Source organism: Pristiophorus japonicus, chromosome 18 (assembly GCF_044704955.1).
Source record: "Pristiophorus japonicus isolate sPriJap1 chromosome 18, sPriJap1.hap1, whole genome shotgun sequence".
Classification (NCBI taxonomy): domain Eukaryota; kingdom Metazoa; phylum Chordata; class Chondrichthyes; family Pristiophoridae; genus Pristiophorus; species Pristiophorus japonicus.
The window spans coordinates 34,354,522-34,370,069 of record NC_091994.1 but is presented as its reverse complement, the minus strand read 5'-3'; the positions used below and the strand labels follow the sequence as shown (position 1 = coordinate 34,370,069).

The window sequence follows — 15,548 nt, the reverse complement described above, 5'->3', positions numbered from 1 at the left end:
GGTGACTCATCCCTGTTAGTGTTAGCTGGCCTGGTCTTCTCGTGGGCCTCCCCGTCATGGCCTGATATGTGGAGACCCCTGATGTTCTATGAGGTGTGGACCTCATTGCCATTAAGCACATTGGCAGCATGTTAGCCCATTGTGTGGGCTAACAATTTTTTTAACATTAACTTGAGGGTCCTGTTCCCCCTTTCGACCCCTCCGGATGACTGGGGATGGTGAGCAATATGTAATTTGTGTTTTATCCCCAACATTTCCTGCAGGTGGGTAAAAATGTTACCGGTAAAGTGTGAACCTTGATCGCTGTCCACTTGTACTCCCCACCTACTCCCCACCTACAAAACACATGATTCAGTAGTGTTTTGGCTGCTGTGATTGTGGTGTTGGAGCAGCAGGGGAATGCTTCGATCCATTTGATCCACCACCACTAGGGCATGCTGAAAATTGCCTTGCACCTGTGGAAGTGGCCCAATGAAGTCTATCTGGAGGTGAGGCCATGGCCCTTGAGGTGGGGGTGTGCTTTGAAGCAAAGCTCGGGTGGTGCAGGTGGGAGGATTGTGTTGCAGGCACGGTAGGCATCGTGCCACGTATTGGTTGATTATTTCCCTCATGGAAGGCTACCAAGCTGTGGATGCTACCTTATAGAAGGTTACCAGGGCCGAATAGTGTCCTGTTGTGGGGTGGGAGTGAAAGAGGGAGAGCAATTCCTGACCCACCTCTGGTGGAACACACACCATCGGGCAGGCGTTTGGCTTTCTTTTGAACATCAGCAAATGCTCATCTGAGTCAGGGGCAGTGGTTAGTATGGTATTGGGAGCCCAGACTGTTGGTTGAGGAAGGGGTCTGCCTTCCTCATGCCAGGCGCTTGCAACAGCATATGACCAGTATTGCTGCTGCAGGGATTTTAAATCTAGGTGATCTGTTGGAGAGGCCTTGCTAACAGCATTGCAGGGCTCAACAACTATATCCTCTATCTCCCCATCAATCGCAGTGTCCTTGGCGGCTCTGTCTGCTCTGGAATTTCCCTCACTATGTGGACCCCCTTTTCTATGGACTACTACCTTTCCTCTAAAGCAGGGCTGAGATCGCTGTTTAAGGTATGACCAGGGCAGGCATAACCAGGGCCTATGGACCAGGGCCTTACCGTCTATCGTACGATAGTCATTTTTGTGGTATAGGGGCAAGGAGAGCATGGTGTTTATAGCGTAGGCACTATCGGACCAAGTATTCACGGGTCTATCTGAGGTTTCCTTTACAGCAGTTAGAAGTGCGGCGATTTCTGCATATTGTGAAGACTGTCTGTTGCACCTTCGCTGGATATTTCTTTCTGGCAATACCACAGCATACCTGGTGATATGAGGGCCCATCGATATAGACATCTGGGGCACCCTGTATGGGCTCTTTCTGCACAGGATGGGTCTCAAAGTTAATCAGGGGTAACGGATATTCATGCGGGTCCCCCTCATAGATCAGAAATTGTGGCAGCAAGGTGGTGGGTTTGGAAATGGTATCAATGTCTCTTTCCATAAATTCCAATGTCCATTTGCTGAGGCACTGCGAGGAAACTAGTGAATCTCCAGGTTTCATCGTTAGTTTCAGAGGTGTGTGTCCGCTGTGCAGGATTGTAGCCTGTCACCCAGGTCGGGTGGCACGATTTAATGTTTTATGTTTTGCAGGTAGACTCTAAAAGAGTTTCATGCACAAGGACTCTAAAAGAGTTGTAGCCTGTAACCCAGTGATAAAAGTAAAGTGATGTACCGACCAGAAGGCGGCCAGTAGGTGGTACTCGCATGCGGTATACGTCTTTTCAGCCCCCTGCAGGATTCGAGATGCAACTGTCTGTAGTCGATCAGTTCGCATTTGGCACATAACTGCAGTTAGGCTTTGCTCTGTGGCCCCGACCTCAAATTGGAAGGGCTGTGTGGGATCAGGAGGGATCAGACATGCAGCCTGTATCACTGCAGTGTGGGCATCAGTCCATGCTGGGCATATGTCATCACCCTGCAGTTTTATTAAATCATACAGGGGCTTTGCACACTCTGCAAAGTCTGGGATAAAGTTCCTTTAGTACCCCACCAAACCCAAGAATGATTGTAGGGCTGTTTTGGAAGTAGATAATGGCAGTCACTGTATTATCTCCACCTTGTGAGAGTCGGGGGTCGATCCCGCTGGAGGAATGGACACTCCTAGAAAGGTGACCCGTTCTTTTACTATTTGAGCCTTACGGGGATTCACCTTTAGTCCCGCCTGAGCCAACAATGTCAAAAGTTTGTGCAAAAGGACAGATGCTCCTCCATACTGTCGGTTACCAGCCGTAGGTCGTCTACGTACTGCAGCAAGCAGGTAGGGCGGGAAAAGTCTTTTAAAATTGCAGCCATTCTTTTGTGGAATATCGTGGGGGCATTGTGAAACCCCTGAGGCAGGCATGTCCAGGTGTAGCTCTGGTCCTCAAATGTGAACGCAGTTTTGTCCTGGTCTTCCCCTTTAACAGGGATACTCCAGAATCCATTGGCGATGTCGAGGGTCGAGAAGTACTTGAAACCAGCAGGAATTTGAGATAATGTGGTGGGAGTTTCTTTTACTACCGGTGAGCAGGCTGGTGTTACAGAATTTAACTTTCTGTAATCAATAGTCAGATGCCAGCTGCTATCAGGCTTTTTAACCGGCCATGTGGGTGAATTGGTTATGAAAGTGTCTGGCCTAACAATACCCTGCTCAACTAGGGATTTTATGGTGTCTCGGATGTAAGGGTGACTCTCCCTTGGGATGGGGTACTGTTTCGTGAATGAGTGGGGGTTCCCTCAAAAGATTCCTCGCCTGCCATTTTTCCACAGTCACGCTTGCATGTGGCAATTCTGAATTAGTTTTGCCACAGCTTCATTTTCGCTCCCTGGAGCGTCATACTCAGATGGCTTTTTAATAGCGAATACTGAGTGAGCATCTAAAATTTTTATCACTCTCACATTATCTCTCAATCCCATCCAAACACAGTCCTGATTATAATCTATCACCGCGCTATACTGATCCAAAACATCAGTCCCTAAAATTCCCCTTCCGTCGGGGGTGGTCATCAGCATAGGTGCTGGGGCCTTACAGGTGAGGCCTCCCAATTGAAGTTCAGTGGCCTTCCCTGTATACGCGGTGGTTGTATCATCATTAAACCTTTTAAGGGTCATATAACCCTTGCCCGCCGCCGCATGGCGTTCAGAGTATGGGGTATGGATAATGGTAACGGCTGAGCCAGTATCGATAAGCATAATCTGCTGTCTGCCCCTTTTAAGACAACAAGGACTACTGGTCTCCCGCAACCATCACATTGGAACCACACTTCCGACCAATCTTTGGGGGCCGAACCCAGTCATAGAGTCGATCCTCTAATGAGTGTGCATCGGCGATTGTGTGCACCGGTAAATTATTTTGCATCCACCCCGTGGCCATTTGGGTTTATATGAGGGTTATCAACTGGTTCAATCATTGATCTGTCACAGAGGGCTTGGATTCATCCCTCGGGAGGTATCTATGCATTGCATCATGTTTCGGTACCGGTCTAGGTCAACTGCAGTCTTTTGCTAGGTGGCCTACCTTCTTACAATTAAAGCACTGTCCCTTAAAGGATCCCTCCACCATTGACACTGGTTTATTTGTAGTGGGTGGTGACTTCACCTTTAACTGGTCTTTTACCATCTCCCAGGCTCTTTGATCGCTGGTCTCTATATCTGTCCACTGATTCTACACCACCCTCCTGGGGATTATACTGACTGCCTTCCTCTTCCCAATCTGTCACTGTTATGGCTCCCCATGTTACTGCGGATACCAGGGCTTGTTGCTCCCCTTACTTACTTTTTAGCCTCGCTGTATCTAGTTGGCAGTGGAAGTGATCTGCCTCCCGATGTGACTTCTTAATTACTTCCCTTAATGCTCCCCTAGCATCTTCTATCTCTTGCTGGAGCCTCAAGTTTTCCAATTTATATTTTTTTAACTCCCATTTTGGCCTTAGCTCTCCCTCATCTCCTCTCCTGGATAAGTTTCACCATCTCCCCAAATGACGCAGGTTGACCCTCGTAGATGTGCCGTGCCTGTGCCTTTAACTCTTCTATGTCTTGTATCGGGAACTTTTTGGATAACTTCTCCTGATAAACTAGCTCAACATTTCTTTTTATTGTTGGCTTTCTGTTCATGACTGATCCCTTCATCCTGTGTCTTTTGAATATAACTACTGCTGTGTCCCCACTTAAACAGTTACAACCCACTCCACTTAAACAGTTACAACCCACTCCACTTAAACAGTTACAACTAGCAAGACGACCACTCCTTAAGATTCAATTTCTCCCGATCCGTTTAATTGTTTCAAGCTATATTTCACAACACAGTTTAGAATCGCAACTCCCGAGGTGTTCAATTGTTCAAAAGAATCATCAACAAGCTGTCTCGCCAGTTGCCCGCATTCTCCATCAATTGTAAGATTTCTAAATCTCTGACATTAAATTTGACAGTGAGACAATTCTTTTAAAAACCATTGGAACAGTTTATTAAAAAACACACACACATGCACATATCAGCAGTCGTCGAGTATCCTATGGGTCTACCTTAGCTACAACAGAGATACAATGAGGTTATAATAAAAAGCGATATACGTTACTCCCCTTTGGCTGGCTGGTTTGAACACACGGCTTGCTGTTTTAGCTGGTCTTCAGCGGGAGGTCTTATGGCGTGTGTCCAGCAGAGAGAAGAGAGAGAGAAGACTTTGCCTGAGTTCTTTATACTTCCCAAAGCAATTGTCCCTCAAAAAGCCTCTGGTTTGGACCTTGATTCCAGGGCAGTTCCTTATTGGCTCTCCTCACACATGTGGCTGTCTGGCCTGGCTCAGCCATTGATTAGTTTAAATGGCTTTCCAATACACAAAACCCATGCTGGCAACCTGTGGGCTTTTATTTTGTTTCAACACAAACAGGCCTTTCCGTATAATCTACACTTTTAACATTTATACATACACAGAATCAATTTTAATAATTAATAAACGCTTTTATTCTCACTGTTCGTATTCCCCCAGTCCCAGGTGTATGTTGGTATTCCCCCTGTCCCAGGTATAGGTACATATTGGTATTCCCTCAGTCCCAGGTGTGTCCCTAGTCCCACAACGACATGCAGGCCATGATCCTTACCAACGGGTCCATTACAGACCCAATCCACGTCCGGACTGGGGTCAAGTAGGGCTGCGTCATCGCCCCAACCCTCTTCTCAATCTTCCTCGCTGCCATGCTCCACCTCACAGTCAACAAGCTCCCCGATGGAGTGGAGCTAAACTATAGCACCAGTGGGAACCTGTTCAACCTTCGTTGTCTCCAGGCCAGGTCCAAGACCACCCCAACCTCTGTCGTCAAACTACAGTACACGGGCGACGCCTGCATCTGCGCACATACAGAGGCTGAACTCCATATCATAGTCAACGTATTTACTGAGGCGTTCGAAAGCATGGGCCTTACGCTAAACATCCGTAAGACAAAGGTCCTCCACCAACCTGTCCCCACCACACAACACTGCCCCCCAGTCATCAAGATCCACGGCACAGCCCTGGACCATTTCCCATACCTCGGGAGCCTCTTATCAACTAGAGCAGACATTGACGACGAGATTCAACGCCGCCTCCAGTGCGTCAGTGCAGCCTTCGTCTGCCTGAGGAAAAGTTCGAAGACCTGTCCCTCAAATCTGCCACCAAGTTCATGGCTGTCGTAATACAAGCCCTCCTGTATTGAAGCACGGACCGCATTTGACCAGCTCCACTGGGCAGGCCACATTGTTCACATGCCAGACACGAGACTCCCAAAACAAGAGCTCTACTCGGAACTCCTTCACGGCAAATGAGCCAAAGGCGGGCAGAGGAAACGTTACAAGGACACCATCAAAGCCTCCCTGGCCAAAGACCGCCTAAGTGGAGGAAGTGCATCTGGGAGGGCGCTGAGCACCTCGAGTCTTGTTGCCGAGAGCATGCAGAAATCAAGCGCAGGCAGCGGAAAAAGCGTGCGGCAAACCAGTCCCACACACGATTTCCCTCAACCACTATCTGTCCCACCTGTGACAGAGACTGTGGTTCTCATATTGAACTGTTCAGCCACCTAAGGACTCATTTTTAAAGTGGAAGCAAGTCTTCCTCGACTCCGAGGGACTGCCTATGATGATGATGATGAAGAACATAAGAAATAGGAGCAGGAGTAGGCCATTTGGCCCCTCGAGCCTGCTCCGCCATTTAATAAGATCACGCCTGATCTGATCATGGGCTCAACTCCACTTCCCTGCCCGCTCCCCATAACCCTTTATTCCCTTATTGCTCAAAAATCTTAAATATATTCGATGACTCAGCCTCCTCCGCTCTCTGGAGCAGAGAATTCCACAGATTTACAACCCTCTGAGTGAAGAAATTCCTCCTCATTTCAGTTTTAAATGGGCGACCTGATATTCTGAAACTATGCCCCTAGTTCTAGATTCCCCCGTGAGTGGAAATATCCTCTCTGCATCCACCTTGTCGAGCCCCCTCATTATCTTATAAGTTTCAATAAAATCACATCTCATTCTTCTGAACTCCAATGTGTATAGGCCCAACCTACTCAACCTATCCTCATAAGTCAACCCCCTCATCTTCGGAATCTACCCCAGTGAACCTTCTCTGAACAGCTTCCAATTCAAGTATATCCTTCCTTAAATACGGAGACCAAAACCGAATGCAGTACTCCAGGTGTGGCCTCATCAATACTCTGTACAGTTACAGCAGGACTTCTCTGCTTTTAGACTCTATCCCCCTTGCAATAAAGGCCAACATTCCATTTGCCTTCCTGATTACTTGCTGTACCTGCATACTAACAGTTTGTGTTTCATGCACAAGGACCCCCAGGTCTCTCTGTACTGCAGCACTTTGCAATTTTTCTCCATTGAAATTATAATTTGCTTTTCTATTATTTCTGCCAAGGTGGATAAACTCATACTTCCCCACATTATACTGCATCTGCCAAATTTTTGCCCACTCACTTAGCCTGTCTATAACCCTTTGCAGATTTTTTGTACCCTCCTCACAATTTGCTTTTCTCCATTATTAATTCCCGAGTCTCATCCTCTAGAGGACCAACATTTACTTTCGCCAATCTTTTCCTTTTTATGTACCTGTAGAAACTCTTAGGGGCCGGAATTGATCAACTCACCACCCACTGCCGCAGACATTCCTCTGCAAGATCCGCCCAGTGACACTTTCGAGGTGGACTGGAGTGGGCGGGAGGGGGGAGCCGTCGGTAACCACCCACTGAATTCAGTGGATGGCCGAGTGGCACAACTGAGCTCCCGCCCGCCGAGCTCCCAGATTCATGCGGGCGGGAGTCAGCAACAGAACGGGGAAGGACCGCTGGCTGGAGGCTGGTCTGTCCCCGATGGTAAATATGAAGATCTTGGAAAAAAAGGTCAGTGAACATCTTATATATATTTTTTTTCCACAGCGACTTACCTGGATGGGGTCCCCTGAAGATCTTTCGATAGTTTTTTAATTTTTTCCTGATGATTTTTATTTTCAGGTCTTCGACCCTCCATGGGCCCAACTCCATCCTCGGTGGCACTTGGGCAGCAAGCGCCTCTGCTGCTGAGAATGAGACCTCCTGCCGCCCAGATTGGCGGCGTACGTTGCCCATTTGCCGCCCGCCAACCTTCGACAGACCTCGGCGATGAATATCCCACCTAAAGTACCGTCCAGTACCTCGGTGGCCATCAGCGGCACTTTGGGCGGCACTTGGGCAGTCGGAGGCCTTGATCAAGTTCAGCCCCTTACTATCTGTTTTTATATTTCGTGCTAGTTTACTCTCATAATCTATCTTCCCTCTGTTTATCATTTTTTTAGTCATTCTTTGCTAGCTTTTAAAAGTTTCCCAATCCTCTGGCCTCCCACTAGCCTTGGCCACTTTGTATGGCCTTGTTTTCAATTTGATACTGTCCCTTATTTCCTTAGTTAGCCACAAATGGTTATCCCGTCTCTTACAGTCTTTCCTTCTCATTGGGATATATTTTTGTCGTGAGTTATAAAATATCTCCTTAAATGCCACTGCTCATCAACTAGAGGGACGTGAGCGTGGCCCAGGAGAGGCGTGAGTTCGGGGCCAGAAGAGGCAAGGGCCCAGGGGCAGCACGGGCCAGCCCACACTGCGATATGTGTGCGCAGAGCTGGTCTCCAGTCGTCTTGGTTAATCCTTGCCACTGGGCCAAGACCTAGCTCTGTCAAGCCCGTGTGGTGGCTGGTGTGCAACGGTCACCACACGTTAAGAGGCATCTTCCACCCTTCAAGATCTAGTTCAGACCTGGAATTTTCGGTCCTTCATTGAAACACCTGTGAATTTTTTTACGTGAAAACAGGTCATCCTCGATTCCAGGGACTGCCTATGACTGACGGACTTTAATCTATTTTCCCAGTCCACCTTAGCTAACTCTGCCCTCATAACTTTGTAGTCTCCTTTATTTAAGCTTAGGACACTGGGTGGAGAACCAAGTGAATTTGAAGTTAGTATTTTCCCCCAGTCCCCGGTACAGGTGTGCCCGGTTCATACAGATTATCAATTGGAAGGCTCCACCCCCTGTTGGGCGATTCGGATCTCCGGGAGTGGCAAACTTTGCACTAGGTGGCAGTTTTAGTTCAGTGCCGGCTCTGCCGAGCTGAGCTGCTGTACCTGAGTCCCCGTTCTCTGAAGTTGTTTGACTTGCACCCACCCAATCCCAGTTCGTCAATTTCATAAATCAATTTCTGCGTCGGATCCGCTTCAGCTGGGAGCGGCAGGTCGGTGAGCGATGTTAACCCAACTTTTAGAAGTGTTTTAGTACAATGAAAGGGACTAGCGCGAGTGCGAGCGCGGCCAGAGGGATGGGAGTATGAGGAGCGGGGCGGAGAAGGTGGAAGTGGGGGTAGAAAGGAGCAGAGACCGGGATAAAGGGGAGAAGAGGATGAAATAGGGACAGGAATAGCCGGGAGTGAGGACCGAGAATGCGGGAGCTCGAATGAGCAGGCAATCGGAGGGAGTGAAGGTTGGGGGAAAGGATGCTAGCTTTTCTCGTTAAAGTAGTATTTTTGTAATATTTTGCGGAAATTAATTTTGCATTCCTTTGTATTTCGTTTTATTGAGATTGTGGAGTGAGCTATCTTTTTAGATGTCTGTTATTCTGGCGATTAACCCTCAGCTCATCATTGCGTTTGATCTGCATATTTTAATGTGCCCCTGTGTTTTGCGGCATTTTTGCAAGTTGTGAAGTTTACTGGCTGGCAAGTTAATGGACAAACAGCCACTTCTCCCCTGCCCGAGCACAACATTCCCCCCCCCCCCCCCTGCAGTCCTGCTGTGTCCCACTCTTCCTGCAACCTGGCAGCTTTCACACTTCTGCTGTGTTTTTTTTATTTATTCCGGAATGTGGGAGTTCCTGGCAAGGCCAGCATTTATTGCCCATCCCTAATTGCCCCTGAGAAGTGGTGGTGAGCTGCTGCCTTGAACCACTGCAGTCCGTGTGGTGCATTAACTCCCACAGTGTTGTTGGGGAGGGAGTTCCAGGATTGTGAACCAGCGACGATGAAGGAACGGTAATATATTTCCAAGTCTGGAGGGTGTGTAACTTGAACGGGAACTTGCAGGTGATGTGCTCATGTGCCTGCTGCCCTTGTCCTTCTAGGTGGTAGAGGTCGTGGGTTTTGGAGGTGCTGCTGAAGGCGTCTTGGCGAGTTGCCGCGGGGCATCTTGTCGATGGTACAGACTGCAGCCACAGTGGAGGGGGTAAATGGTTAAAGTGGTGGATGGGGTGCCAATCGGGTGGGCTGCTTTGTGTTGGATGGTGTCGAGCTTTTTGAGTGTTGTTGTAGCTGCACTCATCCAGGCAAGTGGAGTGTATTCCATCACACTCCTGACTTGTGCCTTGTAGAGGGTGGAAAGGCTAGTCAGGACACTAGGTTGAGACACTCGCCGCAGAATACCCAGCCTCTGACCTGCTCTTGTTGCCATGGTATTTATGTGGCTGGTCCAGTTATATTCCTGGTCAATGGTGACCCTCAGGATGTTGATGGGGGATTCATTGATGGTTGAATATCAAGGGGAGGTGGTTAGACTCTTGCTTGTTGGAGATGGCCATTGCCTGGCACTAGTGTGGTGTGAATATTACTTGCCACTTATTAGCCCAAGCATGAATGTCATCCAGGTCTTGCTGCATGTAGCCATGGACTGTTTCATTTTCTGAGGAGTTGCGAATGAAACTCAACACTGCAATCATCAGCGAATATCTGCACTTCTGACCTTGTGATGGAGGAACCATCATCATAGGCAGTCCCTTGGAATCGAGGAAGACTTGCTTCCACTCTTAGAATGAGTCCTTAGATGGCTGAACAGTCCAATATGAGAGCCACAGTCCCTGCCAAAGGTGGGACAGACAGTCGTTGAGGGTAAGGGAGGGTGGGACAGGTTTGCCGCGCATTCCTTCCGCTGCATGCACTCGGCGATGAGACTCGAGGTGCTCAGCGCCCTCCAGGGTGCACTTCCTCCACTTAGGACGGCCTTTGGCCAGGGACTCCCAGGTGTCGGTGGGGATGTTGCACTTTATCAGGGAGGCTTTGAGGGTGTCCTTGTAATGTTTCCTCTGTCCACCCTTGGCTCGTTTTCCATGAAGGAGTTCCGAGTAGAGCACTTGCTTTGGGAGTCTCATGTCTGGCATGCGAACGATATGGCCTGCCCAGCGGAGCTGATCAAGTGTGGTCAGTGCTTCAATGCTGGGGATGTTGGCTTGGTCGAGGACACTAATGTTGGTGCACCTATCCTCCCAGGGGATTTGTAGGATCTTGCAAAGACATCGTTGGTGGTATTTCTCCAGCAACTTGAGGTGTCTACTGTACATGGTCCATGCCTCTGAACCATACAGCAGGGCAGGTATTACTACAGCCCTGTAGACCATGATCTCAGTGGTAGACTTTTGAGGGCCTGGTCTTCAAACACTCCTTTCCTCAGGCGGCTGAAGGCTGCGCTGGCGCACTGGAGGCGGTGTTGAATCTCATCAATGTCTGCTTTTGTTGATGAGAGGCTCCCAAGGTATGGGAAATGGTTCACATTGTCCAGGGCCGCGCAGTGGATCTTGATGACTGTGGGGGAAGTGCTGTGCGGCGAGGACAGGCAGGTGGAGCACCTTTGTCTTATGGACGTTTAGCGTAAGGCCCATGCTTTTGTATGCCTCAGTAAATACGTCAACTATATCCTGGAGTTCAACCTCTGATGCAGATGCAGGCGTCGTCCGCGTACTGTAGCTCGACAAGAGGTTGGGGTGGTCAGGGACCTGGCCTGGAGGCGGCGAAGGTTAAACAGCTTCCCACTGGTTCTGTAGTTTAGTTCCACTCCAGCGGAGAGCTTGTTGACTGTGAGGTGGAGCATAGCAGCGAGGAAGATTGAGAAGAGGGTTGGAGCGATGACGCAGCCCTGTTTGACCCTGGTCCGGACATGGATTGGGTCTGTAATGGATCCGTTGGTAAGGATCATGGCCTGCATGTCGTCGTGGAGCAGGCAAAGGATATTGACGAACTTTTGGGGGCATCTGAAACGGAGGAGGATGCTCCGTAGATCCTCACAGTTGACAGTGTCAAAGTCCTTTTGTAAGGTCAAAGAAGGTCATGTATAAGGGCTGGCTCCACTCCCTGCAATTTTCCTGCAGCTGTCGCGCTGCGAAGATCATGTCCGTTATGCCCCGTAGGGGACGAAATTCGCACTGTAACTCCAGGAGGAGTTCCTCAACCACGGAGAAGACGGTTGAGGAGGACTCTAGTGACAACTTTCCCAGTGGCTGATAGGGAGATTCCTCTGTAGTTGCCGCAGTTCAGGCCCCCAGCGGCGATCAGGTGTTCGGGCCCCTGTCAGCGTCCAGACCTCTCCCCCAGCGGCGACCGGATCCCCTCCAGTGGCAATAGTCATGTGTCTCCTGCATTTGGGCCGCCTCCTCTTCCACGATGGTGGCTGGCCTTTCCACCTCCTTCAGAGACGACTGGGCCTTTACTTCCCCACAGTACTCCAGCTGTGGTCTAACCAGGGCTTTGTACAGCTGCAGAGTGCTGGCAGCACCCATGAAACAATGCCAAAGGAAGTAACTTACTATTAACTTTCATTTTAAACTTTTAAACAACTTGGGGAAACTTGATGGAGGGAAGATTATTGATGAGCAGCTGAAGATGGTTGGGCCGAGGACACTGCCCTCAGGTACTCCTGCAGTGATGTCCTAGAACTGGGATGATTGACCTCCAACAACCACAACCATCTTCCTTTGTGCTAGCTATGACTCCAGCCAGTGGAGAGTTTTCCCCCTAATTCCCATTGACTTCAATTTTACTCGGGCTCCTTGATGCCACACTCGGTCAAATGTTGCCTTGATGTCCAGGGCAGTCACACTCACCTCAGCTCTGGAATTCAGCTCTTTTGTCCATGTTTGGACCAAGACTGTAATGAGGACTAGAGGCGGTTGGTCCTGGCGGAATCCAAACTGTGCATCGGTGAGCAGGTTATTGGTGAGTTAAGTGCTGCTTGATAGCACTGTCGATGACACCTTCCATCACCTTGCTGATAATTGAGTGGAGATTGATGGGATGGTAATTGGCCGGATTGGATTTGTCCTGTTTATGGACAGGATATACTTGGGTAGTTTTCCACATTGTCGGATAGATGCCAGTGTTGTAGCTATACTGGAACAGCTTGGCTAGAGGGGCGGCTAATTTTGGAGCACAATTCTTCAGCATGACAGCCGGGATGTTGTCGGGGCCCATAGCCTTTGCTATATCCAGTGGGCTCAGCCGCTGCTTGATATTACGTGGAGTGAATCGAATTGGCTGAAAACTGGCTTCTGTGATTGGGAGGTTGATATGGATCATCACTCGGCACTTCTGCTGAAGATGGTTGTAAACGCTTCAGCCTTGTCCCTTGCACTTGCATGCTGGGCTCCGCCATCATTGAGGATGGGGATATTTATGGAGCCTCCTCCTCCCATTAGTTGCTTAATTGTCCACCTGTGAATATCTTTTGGCTCGGTGGAGGCTGAATAGAAGGTTAAGTAATTTCTGGCTGGTTGAGAAGGGTCGAAGGGCACTTTGATCTGACACAGCTTAAGCTTGTTGTGTACAAGACATATCTGAATTGTTGTCCTTTAGGGTTCAGGATGTCCACACGTACAACCGGAGGGCTTCCTTCCGCTTGTGTGAGATCCATGACCAAACTCGCCTATTGGATCTGTGGCAAATAAATGGGAAGTGGTTTCAGGGAAAAAGAGTTCTGTCATGCTTGAAGACCCTGGAGCGGGAAGCTCGCCAAGCCCCCTCGATTGAGGGCCTGGATTAAGATTTTGGTGAAGAGTAAGCCTGGTCCATGGCATTGGACTTGGACATCTCTGGAGTCAGACTGTCTGATGTGGGTCCTTCCACCATGCAGGTATCTGGTGATGAAGAAATCCTGAGACTCTGGATGACAGCCACTGGAAGTCATTACTTGGGGGGGCAGTGCTGTGTGGTGGGGTCAGGTTGGCGGAGGACCTTTTGTCTTACGGATGTTTAGCATAAGGCCCATGCTCTACGCCTCTGAAGATGTTGACGATGACTTGGAGTTCAGCCTCTGTGCGCAGAAGCAAGGGTCGTCCGCATACTGTAGCTCAACGACATACAGTAGACACTTCAAATCACTGGAGAAATACCACCAACAATGTCTCCGCAAGATCCTGCAAATCCCCTGGGAGGACAGACGCACCAACGTTGGTGTTCTCGATCAGGCTAACATCGCCATCATCGAAGCACTGACCACACTCGACCAGTTCTGTTGGGCGGGCCACATTATCCACATGCCAGACACAAGACTCCCAAAGCAAGCACTCTACTCGGAGCTCCTACACTGCAAGCGAGCCCCAGGTGGGCAGAGGAAATATTTCAAGGGCACCCTCAAAGCCTCCTCCGATAAAGTGCAACATCCCCACCGACACCTGAGAGTCCCTGGCCAAAGAGCATCCGGGAGGGCGCTGAGCACCTCGAGTCTCGTTGCTGACAGCATGCAAAAAAACAGGCGCAGGCAGTGGCAGGAGAATGCGGCAAACCCAGACTCCCCACCCACCCTTTCCTCCAACAACTGATTGTCACAGGTGGGACAGAGGCTGTAATTCCCGTATTGGACTGTTCAGTCACCTGAGAACTCACTTTTGCAGTGGAAGCAAGTCTTTCTCAATTTTGAGGGGCTGCCTATGATGATGATGATGATTACTTGGAGGCTGGGTGTGCAAATGTGTGCTCCTATCCAGGGCTCAGGACCTCCTGTGGTTGGGTTGCAGAGGGGCAGGCAGCTGCTGCTGAAGTTCTGAGGGAGTTATGGTGTGTGTCCATGCTGTGGTAATCTGCTACTCATGAGAAACATTGGAATAGGAGTAGTCCATTCAATTAGATCACGGCTGATCTATATCTGGACTCCATTTACCCACCTTGGTTCCATAATCCTTACCTAACTCAAACCTATCAATCTTAGTTTTTGAAATTTTCAATTGACTTGGCCTCAACAGCTTTTAGGGGGAGAGAGTTCCAGATTTCCGCAACCCTTTGTGTAAGTGCTTTCTAACATCACCTCTGAACAGTCTGGCTCTAATTTTAACCTTCTGAACTCTCCACCAGAAGAAATCATTTCTCTCTACCTTATCAACTTTTATTTCCTCAACACCTTTTAATCATCATAAACACTTAATTAGATCACCCCTTACTCTTCTGTACTCCAGGGAATGGTCTATGCAACCGATCCTTTTAACCCTTTTAGCCCCGGAGCTCCTGGTACTTGCTGCCTGCCCAGTGAGAGCTCACACCTGCCCTTATCAGTTGTCTAATGACCAGCTCGTGACTATCCTTGTTGTGGGAGGGGATGGGAAGGAGGTAAGCAAGGGACTCTCTGGGTTCAAGTTGGCTCCAAAGTGAAGAGTCTAGTGATGGATGATTGGAACAGAGTCTACCCTCTAGTGTCTTGGTAATCTGTGCCACACAAGTCTGTAGGATGCCAGGAGCACTGTTGATTGACCTACCAGTTTGGCCAAAATAATAGGACCAGATGAGGTAGCGATGTCACTGCTACTCTGCTCCAATTAACCCTGCAGGCCAATGGCCAAATGGTTGTCCTACCTGGGCAAGCAGTGGGAAACTTGCCAATGCTCTGCTGAACGGTATGGTATTTGCTAGTTTAAACTCTAGCTGTACTTTGAAAATGCTCATAACAGGGAAATGCAGAGCGAGGGAACTCTCGGGCAAACAGAAACTGTGGATTTAAGGGTCTCGAACTGCTGTGAAATTCAGTGATTGGTTTCTTCACATGTCTGGCACCTTGCTGACTAAAAATGCCATCTGGCTGAGACTGTCCAGCATTTTAATTAAAAGGTTGGAATGTTTAATGGACAATTGATGTCCTGATGATTGATTTGTGCTGTCTTTGGACTGCAAGATGTCGGAGACCTTCCCAGAGTACGTCACTCACGTCGGACTATTTGGGGTTGTGTGTGTTTATAGGCTG

At 49.1% G+C, this 15,548-nt stretch overlaps 1 protein-coding gene across 3 annotated transcripts in view; it reads left to right on the top strand.

Moving 5' to 3' along the window:
- The first annotated feature begins 8,699 nt into the window (after positions 1–8,699).
- LOC139229198 (ceramide synthase 2-like) overlaps positions 8,700–15,548 on the top strand; it is a 99,876-nt gene continuing 93,027 nt past the window's right edge. The window contains exon 1 of one of the 3 annotated variants that reach the window (XM_070860854.1): positions 8,700–8,800. Coding sequence is in view for 1 of the 3 variants with exons in the window: in XM_070860851.1 (XP_070716952.1) it covers positions 9,582–9,592 (11 nt within the window). In the remaining 2 variants the exon portion in view is untranslated. Of the gene's footprint in view, positions 8,805–9,526; positions 9,593–15,548 lie in introns of those variants that run through there. The other 2 variants (XM_070860853.1, XM_070860851.1) reach the window with 2 other exon arrangements.